We start from the raw sequence: 10,722 nt of genomic DNA, 5'->3' as shown, positions 1-10,722 counted from the left end.
TTTAATAAATAATGTATTTCATTTTGTTCATGATGCCTAAATTTTACATTTATAATATATATATATATATATATATATATATATATATATATATATATATATATATATATATATATATATATATATATATATATATATTATAATTAATATACTAAACTATTAGTATTTTCTAAACATTATGATTGTAAAACAAATTACAAAATCAATATGCATGTTAAATTGTATTGAATGTCATAGAAAAGAGATCATATAAATATCCCTTGTTGACCATTTATGTTAAATATTGCGTCTTGCATCTTGCAATTATTTAACATATTATGAATATCATAAAATATTACTTTTAATTCCTAAAATCTTCAAGTAATTATTTAAAACATAATTAATTTTATATTTAATTTTATGAATTTTATTGTGGTAAATATTATTGAATTTATTATAAATTGTACCAGTTCATGTTATTATATTCAAAATAAAAAATATTTAACAAATTATTAATATAATAAAATATTACTTTTTAAGGCATAAAATATTCAAGTTAATATTATTACTATTTTACAGACATAAAAAAACATAATTTAAATTATTTAAAATGACATTTTCTTATGTCAATGTTTTTTCATAAATATGGTATTGACATTATTTTATTAAACACTCTTCATTATATATTATAAATAAATGCTATTATTTGTACATTAAAAACCCAATTAAAATGTAAATTCATTACGTTAAATGTTATTGAATCTATTATAAATATGCATGGTATTGGCATGATTTTATTAAACCCTATTCATTTTATATCATAAATAAATATTACTGCCTTTACAAGGCACATAAAAGCATCAAATGTCTTGATATTTTTCCTTACCTATTAAAAAGGCATTACCAACATAGTTCATTATTAATTATATATACATACATAAAAAACGGTCACATTTATATATATATATATATATATATATATATATATATATATATATATATATATATGTTTTTTATCATTATTTAATAAACACTCTTTATTTTATATAATAAATACATATTGCTATCATACAAGGCTCATAAAAGCATGTACTGATACTTTATCTCACCTATTACTATTTTAAAGACATTAAAAACAGGATTAAAATGATTTAAAATGTACATTTATTGTGTTAAATGTGATTGAATCTATTGTAAATGTGGCTGATATTGACATTATTTTATTAAACAATCTTCATTTTATATTATATATAAATGTTGCTGCTTTACAAGCCACATAAAAGCATCAAACATCCTGATATTGTGCCTCGCTACTGCTGTTAATATCTGCTGTTATTAGTAAGAGCCTGTTCTTGTCAGCATTGTCAGGATGTTATTTTCCCGCAGCTTCAGAGGGATTCGTCACATGGCATTTACAGCTCAGAAAAACCTCTTTGCATTTAGTTCTTTTGGTTTCCAGGCTCCAGATCCACTGACAGCTCTGCTAAATCCACAAGCTGCAACTGCCGGCTGTGTACTGTATTAGAGGAGAAGTGGGAAAAGTTTCTTTCAACATCTATTTTTTCAGCACAGTGGAAAACTTCTGGCATTTGTATATTGTATTTGTCGGGTTTTGCCATCCTTTCGTCTCCTCCTGGAAGCTGGTTTCAAGTGGTGTTTTAGAGTGCTGATCAAATGAATCTAGCACCATTTGAAATCAGTGTTCTTGGGGTGAGAAATGCAGCACTTTTTTTTCTTAGTAAAACATTTGATCTCTTCCCTGACTTCAAGACCTGTGTCCTCTACCCAAGGTTGACCGATTTCTTTTGGTGTTCAGAGTCTTTTGGGGTTTCTAGCACCATTTGAAATCGGTTACAATGAAGGACCAATGACGACGATGGATTTATTTATTTATTTTTTTGAATGTTGTTATCATTTATACATAAAATGTTTAACATTCCTTTTTGGGTCTGTTTTGACCTATAATAGACACATACACTCACCGGCCACTTTATTAGGTACACCTCACAAGTACCAGGTTGCCATTGACATGATGCTTAATTAGTAATTATGTGCTCAAAGTGTGCAAAAAATATCCAATTACCATATCCAAAACACCCACACCATTACACCACCACCAGCAGCCTGAACGGTTAATACAATGCAGGTTGCATCCATGCTTTCATTATGTTGATGCCAAATTCTGACTGTACCAACCGAATGTCGCAGCAGATATCGAGATTCGTCAGACCAGGCAACGTTTTTCCATTCTTCTATTGTCCAAATTTGGTGAGTCTGTGTGAATTGTAGCCTCAGTTTCCTGTTCTTAGCTGACAGGAGTGGCACCCGGTGTGGTCTTCTCCTGCTGTAGTCCATCCGCCTCAAGGTTTGACATGTTGTGCGTTCAGAGATGCTCTTCTGCATACCTCAGTTGTAATGAATGGTTATTTGAGTTACTGTTCAGTTACTTTCTATCAGCTCGAACCAGTCTGGCCATTCTCCTCTGACCTCTGGTATCAGCAAGGCATTTGCACCCACTGAACTGCCGCTCACTGAATGTTTTCTCTATTTTTCAGACCATTCTCTGTAAACCCTAGAGACGGTTGTGCGTGAAAATCCCAGTAGATACTAAGACCAGGCCGTCTAGCACCAACAACCATGCCATGTTCAAAGTCACTTAAATCGCCTTTCTTCCCCATTCTGATGCTCGGTTTGAACTGCAGCAGATCGTCTTGATCATGTCTACATGCCAAAATGCATTGAGTTGCTGCCATGTAATTGGCTGATTAGAAATTTGTGTTAATGAGCAGTTAAATAGGTGTACATAATAACACATTCATAACACTTCAAACACATATAATCAATTATTTTTGACTGTAATTATGGCCTGTGAAATGAATGCAATTAGAAACGTCTTTAATTATCTGTATTTTATTCCTGTGTGAAAAACGTTCAGTGTTTTAGTAAATTGAATAATTTTAGCACTGAAATGTTTCAATTCAAACATGAACTAACTTTTTCTTTGAAAGTGAAAATGTATACAAGTAAAAAATATATATATTTTTAATAGTAAAATCTTTTCTCCGGGTGCTCCGTTTTCCCCCACAAGTCCAAAAACGTGGTATAGGTGAATTGGGTGGGCTAAATTGTATGTGTTGTGCATGTGTGACTGACGATGAGTGTATATGGATGTTTCCCAGTGATGGGTTGCAGCTGGAAGGGCATCCGCTGCATAAAACATATGCTGGATAAGTTGGCGGTTCATTCCACTGTGGCGACCCCAGATTAATAAAGGGACTAAGCCGAAAAGAAAATGAATGAATGAATAGTGAAATCTGTGTTGTTTTGTATAATTAAATAAGTTGGGGGCTGTTTTAACAACAGTGAGTTATAAGACAATAGGATTTGATAAAAATTCCATTCATTTCTATTTGCTGCATGTTCTTATAATTTAATTGGCGGTTCATTCTACTGTGGCGACCCCAGATTAATAAAGGGACTAAGCCAAAAAGAAAATGAATGAATGAATGAAATAGGACTTTGGACAGAAGAAAAATATAATAGGAAATACTTAGAAAATGTCCTTGCTCTGTTAAACATCACAAAAAGAATTCATAGGAGTGCTAATAATTTTGTCTTTTGAAAGGTTTCTCGATAATTTAGTAGTAACATGGTAAAATACAATAGTAAATGATAGTTTTCATTGTTTTAGAAAAATAAGGACCCTTGATATGAAAATAGTCTTATACAGATTTTGAAATCATAACGATGATTAATAATCTTATTCTGAGTAATTATTCAAATAAATCCGTAATACAATACAAAAAGTGGATATTTTATTGTACAATAATATGAATACAGTTATTATTTACAAACTTTACAGATAAACACAAAGATTCACTTCAAAACAGATTCTTCTTCGATCATTTCAAACGTTGAATTCCCACATCTTCTCCAGTTGTGTGAAATGTATAGCCATCTCTCCTGTGGACAGCAATGAATTCCTGTTCAATACCATAAAGAGCCGCTAGATGTCATGCTTGTGTATATCGTGTTTGTGTTCAGACACTCTTCACTGTGTAGGAAAATACAGGGTTCCACATAATTTGTTCATGTTGTCCCAAATAAATCAATTCAGTTAACCAAACAAAATTAAGTGGATTGAACATAAATTCAGTTTTCAGTTCCAAAACAAATCCCAAGAATTGTGTTGTTTCAGCTCATTTTAAATAAGTAGTTTAAACAAACAAGCAGCAACGCTAAAGTAGCACACTTTACATAAACCTAAGCCCTGTCAATAACTGTATTTTGTATGAAAATAGTATTATATATTATTTTATATTACTTTGCATTCATTATAAATATGTTAATGCAACTGAAAAAAAGGACTCATTGGATTTAGTTAAATGTTTTATGGTATGTGGTTGCAATCAATTTATATGAGTGGAATTTAGAGAAAAAAACTGAAATTTAGTAATGTTCAACCTAATATGTTTGTTTAAAATCGGCCTATATATAAATAGTTTGCTACCACTTACCTTAAAAAGAAAAGTAAATCCAGTTAATCTTTTTTATCGGTTTGGTTTATATCAAATTTGAATGAGTATGTTTTAAAATAAAATTGCACTTGTACAGCAAACTATAATGATAATTCTGTTTGACAACAACCAACAGATTAACATCATTTATAGAATCTGTTTTCATTTAAAAACCCATGTAAATGATCTAGAATAGATGTTAGTGTCAGGATACTTACAGTATTATACACAGCTGTAGGTCACCTCTAAGTATTTATGCACATCTGGGCATTGATTGGAGAAGACTGAATTTGAGGCATTTAAATGGCAAGTCTTCTTTCCATTGCAGCTGATAAGAAAAATAAATAATAATTAAACAAAACCATCATTTAATGCAGATTTTACAAATGTTATTTATGAATTGTGTCATAAATGTTTATTAATTACAACACATCTGACAATTCATGACTTGTCTTTTGTTTTTATTGTGCATTTTTAAAGTAAAGCTGTTTAATACTGTGTATAACGATTGGCAGATCTTGATTATGCCTGTTATTCTTTTGCATATTGTCTATGTATATCTGAAGTTTCTGTTTGTCCTCTGTGACTGTGGATGGTGTTTTTCTGCTGTACCTGGAGCGCAGGCTGCTGGTCTGAGGAGAGTAACAGTCTGATGAAGTCGCTAATTTGTGAGGGCAGGTTACTAGATCCCGGCGTCCATAATTAGCATGGTGAATCCAAATCACAGCATTACCTTTAAACACAGTGAATTGATGCTGGTTAGCTTTAAAGAGGACCAATTATGCAAAAATAACTTCTTTAAGGGGTGTGAATGGGGTGTGAATGTGGGGTATCTGAATATACCCAGCTTCTAATGTTAAAAATGTAACTTTATTTTTAAAAATCACAATTCATAAAAACAGTCTGCAGAAACAGTTTGATTGACATTCTGCCTTTGTACATGTCTTCAGAGAAGGAAAGCCCTGCCCACTAGTGAAGATCTCTCCCTCATTAGCATAGGACCTTAGTCTTGTTTTTGAATCTGCCACTATGGTTTCTCGTAGGCATTTGTAGCTCCGCCCTCTTTAAGAAAGAGCACAATCTCATTTAAATTTAAAGTGACAGTCACCAAATTGGAACCGTTAGGATCATACCCTAAAAGGGAGATTCAAAGAGTTATGAAACATTATTTGTGTGCTATTTTGAGCTGAAACATCACATACACACTCATGGGACATTAGAGGCTTATTTTACAACTTGTAAAAAGGGGCATAATAGGTCCGCTTTACATATTTTCATGTAGCATACACTACTGGGTTGGTGTAAATCCATCCATGGGTCAAATATATGGATAAGGCCAACAGTTGGGCTAAAAAGTGTCATTTAAATGTAATTGAAAAAGTATTTTTGTTTGAGTGTATCCTTTTATCCAATGTTTTTAAACAACCACTTTTTAAAAAATTAAAAATTAAAAAATTTAAAATTTAAATATTACACCTGATTGCTGTGCCATGTTGTTATTATTGATATTATTTTTAATATATATTATTATAGTTTATTTAAAAGGACAGTTCACCCAAAAAATAAGAATTTTGTCATTTACTTAATCTTTACTTGTTTAAAACCTTATTAGAGTTCTTTTTTTCTACACAAAAGAAGATATTTTGAAAAATGCTTTTATAGTTGGCACCCATTGACTTGCATAGTCATTTTTTTCAATGGGTGCCAGCATTTATTTTTATTAATATGACTTGTAGTATTATTAGTACTAATAGTAGTAGTAGTTGTTGTTGTTGTTGTTGTAGAAGTTGTTGTTGTGACCTTATATTACCTATATATAAAATACCTTATTTGTAATCTATTTATTTATTTGATTTCCCAAAATTACCTTATAAACATTAAAAATAATAATAATAATCTTACCACAGTCAATGAGACCTTGGCTTCCTTCACAGGTCACACTTCTTCCTAGAATTACGTCAGACAGGTAAAAGAGTATTGGTCAGTAATAATTACTTTCAAAAATAAGATAACTTTAAATATAAGTAATATAATAATAATAATAATTAATAAACTATATTCTGGAACCCAAGCCAAACTGTTTACACAATTATACTCTTTATTTGATATATGCAGTTTTTATATTCTGCCAATTGAAATGCTCAAGATCTTAAAAAAATAGGATGGATACTGATTTGCTGTCATAGTTTTTTTTTTTTTTTTACTTTCATCAGCTGGAAAAAAAAAAAAAAAAAATATATATATATATATATATATATATATATATATATATATATATATATATATATATATATATATATTTCAACCATTACATCATTGTTATCCTTAATTGAATTATCACAAATTCCAGATTTTGATGGTTTATATTATTTTTGTGTGTGTCTATGTGTTGTGATACTTATTTTTTGTAACTCTCACATATGTATATATTTATTTATTTATTTATTTAATTTTAAACCTTAATTATTTAGCAATGTGCTTATGCTTCTTTTTCATCAGAGAATCTTGGAAAAAATAATCAGGGTATATATAAATCACTAATATGAAATTATATTAGAGTTTTGTTTAATATATTCCTCACTGTGAGTGAAAGTGTATATTGAAATATCTACTTACTGACTGGGAGACACAAGTAGGACACATCCAGATATTTATAAGTCCCAGCGCAAGGGTCAGAGAAAACTGAGTCAACTGCAGGAACAGAGCAGCTCTTTCTTCCATCACATCTATGATCGAATCCATTTGACAAAACATGATTTAAGATATTTATTATCTATGATCTTGTTCTATAGTTTATTTTGCTCTTGCAGAAGTGATTACCGGTTGGCCATCATCTGGACTGATGTTTCATGGAAGCAGTGGACGTTTGAAAGCTCTTCAGCCAACCTTCCAGAGGAGCATGTTGTGCGGTCGGTTCGCCCATAGTTAGCTGTGACCACCTTTATGTATCCCCAATCTGACACACAATGTCATTCAGAAGCTTATTATATGAATGATTTTGATGTTTCAGCACACCGTGTATGAATGTAGATGAATTGCTTACCACAGCCCAGTTGAACAGAGCCTCCTTCACAGGTGAAATATCGCTTCATTTCAATGCCTGGAGAAAGAAAAATGGTGTATTTTGTATTGAAAGTAGCTTATTTAAAGGGACAGTTCACCCAAAAATGAAACTTCTGTCATTTACTCACTTTATACTTGTTCAAAACCTATTAGAGTTTTTCTGTTGTTAAACAAAAAAGAAGATATTTTTTAAAATGCTGGGGTCTGGCACCCACTAACTTGCAAAGTCATTTTTTTCTATGTAAGTAAATGGGTTCCAGCATTTTTCAAAATATCTTCTTTTGTGTTCAACAGTGGAAAGAAACTCAAAAGCACACGAGGGAGAGAAAATAATGAGATGATTTTCATTTTTGGGTGAACTATCTCTTTAAAAAGTCATATTATTTATTATATTGGTAAAACAGCTCATTAAGACCTTACCTTGTCGGCACAGTAAAATAATCACTGCAAAAATCCAAAATAAAACATTTAGTTTAAAATATCTACATGGAAAATAATAGAAACTAATAATTTTCACACATAATATGCTGTATACTGTTAACAATTTCCTGTATAATTTACAGTAACTCAGTTTGCTAGCAATTTACTGTAAATCTAATTTATAGCAAAAATACTGTAATAATATCTACAGTACATTTTTCTTGCTGTACATGTATTTACAGCATTGTTTATCTTTACTGTAAAATATACAGTATTTTACTACCTATGGTATAGTTTCATACAATAATAATAATAAATAATAATCACTGTTAATTTATTATCTATATACTGTAAAACTGTATTTTTACATTTTTTCAGTATTTACTACTTTATATTTGCTGTAAATTACTGTATTTTCCATGGTTGGTTAAGTTTTAAGCGCAGTGTTTACTGTATTTACCACTTTCTTTTTACTGTAAATTACCGTATTTCCCATGATTGGTTAAGTTTTAACCTCAGCATTTACTACTTTTTATTTACTGTAAATTACCGTATTTCCCGTGATTGGTTAAGTTTTAACCTCAGCATTTACTACTTTCTAATTACTGTAAAATACCGTAATTCCCATGATTGGCTAAGTTTTAAGCTCGGTGTTTACTGTATTTACTACTTTCTTTTTGCTGTAAATTACAATATTTCCCATGATTGGTTAAGTTTTAAGCTCAGTATTTACTGTAATTACTACTCTTTACTTACTGTAAATTACAGTATTTTTCCATGATTGGCTAAGTTTTAAGCTCCGTATTTACTGTATTTACTAATTTCTATTTGCTGTAAATTACAGTATTTCCCAGGATTGGCTATGTTTAAGTTCTTTTTTTACTGTATTTCTGTTTTTACTGTATTTCTACTGTTTTGCAACTTTAAAATACATTAAAATTCTGCATAACTGTCATACAGTAAAACACAGTTCATATTGCAGTTACATACTGTGTAATTTAAACATTTGATAACGGTGTAGTCAAATTCGTGAAAAATGGCAAATAAACTATGAAATGCTTGAATAAAAAAACAGTATTTACCTGTAAAATTTACTCAAGCTGTGAAATTTTAAAGGTTTTCTCTCTTTATTTAAAATTAACAAGATATTTGAGTTATTTTAAATAAAGCTTTTAAAATTAAATGAATATTTAAATAAATAAAACTGAAATAAACAGACTTACAGGAGATCCAGTGTATTTTTCGCAGTAGCATGGTGATTTGTGTGGAATGAGGAAGAAGCCTCGCTATTTATAAATTTTATCTCTGGAATAAAAATGAGCAGTGTTTGTCACTGATGTGTGTCAAGCTTGATGTCAAAGTCTGTTTGGCTTCAAATCAAAAACGTGCAGCTCGTCTGGTTTTTATGGTTTCTTAAGAAAATGTGTTTGTTGAGCTGTTGAGGTGCTATAATTATCAGCAAGCCGGACTTTGTCATATTTACTGTATTGATTTAGTTTTGTGATCTTTGATTGCTGATATTTAAAATGCATTGCAGCCCAGAGCCCTGAAATGATTTGTCCTTTACAACATGATCACTTACTTGAAGATGATCTTTTGTAAACTGAATGTTTTCTCTTTGGCTTTATAATTATTTTATATAACTTTACTAGAAAAATTCTGCTAATTATTAATGCCTCTTGATATTCAGAAGCAATTATGTTTGCTAATTAAACTACTTATTTAAAATGAGCTGAAACAACACAATTCTTCTAATTCACTGTAAAACCTGATAAGTTAACTCAAACTGTTTGAGGAAACCGATTGCTGCAAACCATTGAACGAAAATGTTTTGAGTACTGTAAACTTATGTATATATTGAGTGATATACACATATATTATTTGTGTTGTTATCATCAAATATTTAGAGCAATGTTAATTTAAACGTTTTCAGTCATCAAATCGATATGAGTTCAGTTAATAAAACAAAACAAAGTCCAAACATCTATAGAGTTACTCAAATGGTTTGGTATTGCTTCTAGCATTAGAGTTAAGACAAAAAATCGAATTAACTTATTCATAACTCATTAGGTTTGAGTTCTGCTTAGTGTAATCAGATATTAAGTTCTCTTTTTTATTAGGTCAAAGTATTTTTTATTATAAGTTAAACTAACTTATTTAATTTAGTGATTTTCACTGTTAGGTTTTACAGTGTTTTTTATGCTCACAGAAATTTAAATGTAAGGAAATTTTTGTAATTTAATTTCCATTATTTTACTGTACATTTTTGTAAGTTAAAGGCCGTTATTTCATGTTTTTTTTTAGAGTAAAAACCCGTAAAAAGACAGTGTGCACAATCATGTTTTTCATTTGCATGCAAGTGAACTTGTTCAGACCTATAGCTACTAATAGCCTACTTTATGTGTAAGTCTTTTAACTTTAGCTAACAGCACGCCTACAGTGCAGGGCTGTTGGACTATTCTTGCACTGTACACCGTCATTTAGCTTTTCAGAACTTTTTTTTTGCCCTAAAATGACAAACGAAAAAGTACTCAGACGTTGTAGTCCATAAGGAAATGCTTTATGGGCAATGTAGTCCTTAAAAAATGTCATATGTTCTAATTGGGAAGAAAAGTGTATTGCTGTGCTCTATGGAATTGTGTTCATGCTGTCCGGGAGTGTTTGTGAATTGTGACTGAGACAACGTTAGTGCTCATTATTGGCCATTATTGGAACTCTGTATCCGTCTCATCACTCAACAATG

The 10,722-nt window shown here is 30.5% G+C and overlaps 1 protein-coding gene and 1 non-coding gene across 2 annotated transcripts in view; one reads left to right on the top strand and one right to left on the bottom strand.

Moving 5' to 3' along the window:
* The first annotated feature begins 1,617 nt into the window (after positions 1-1,617).
* On the top strand, positions 1,618-1,683 carry mir29b3 (microRNA mir-29b3). The gene has a single exon (NR_161930.1). It is a non-coding gene; the product is annotated as a microRNA mir-29b3 (primary transcript).
* Positions 1,684-5,523: 3,840 nt separating this feature from the next.
* si:ch211-66i15.5 overlaps positions 5,524-10,722 on the bottom strand; it is a 32,098-nt gene continuing 26,899 nt past the window's right edge. The window contains exons 13-16 of the mRNA XM_073939899.1: positions 7,540-7,596; positions 7,317-7,452; positions 7,113-7,222; positions 5,524-5,558 (exon numbers count right to left, since the gene is read on the bottom strand). Of these exons, the coding sequence (XP_073796000.1) occupies positions 5,524-5,558; positions 7,113-7,222; positions 7,317-7,452; positions 7,540-7,596 (338 nt within the window). The remainder of the gene's footprint in view (positions 5,559-7,112; positions 7,223-7,316; positions 7,453-7,539; positions 7,597-10,722) is intronic.

The sequence above is a fragment of the Danio rerio genome, chromosome 23 (genome assembly GCF_049306965.1).
Source record: "Danio rerio strain Tuebingen ecotype United States chromosome 23, GRCz12tu, whole genome shotgun sequence".
Classification (NCBI taxonomy): Eukaryota; Metazoa; Chordata; class Actinopteri; order Cypriniformes; family Danionidae; genus Danio; species Danio rerio.
This window is presented reverse-complemented; position numbering and strand designations above follow the sequence as displayed.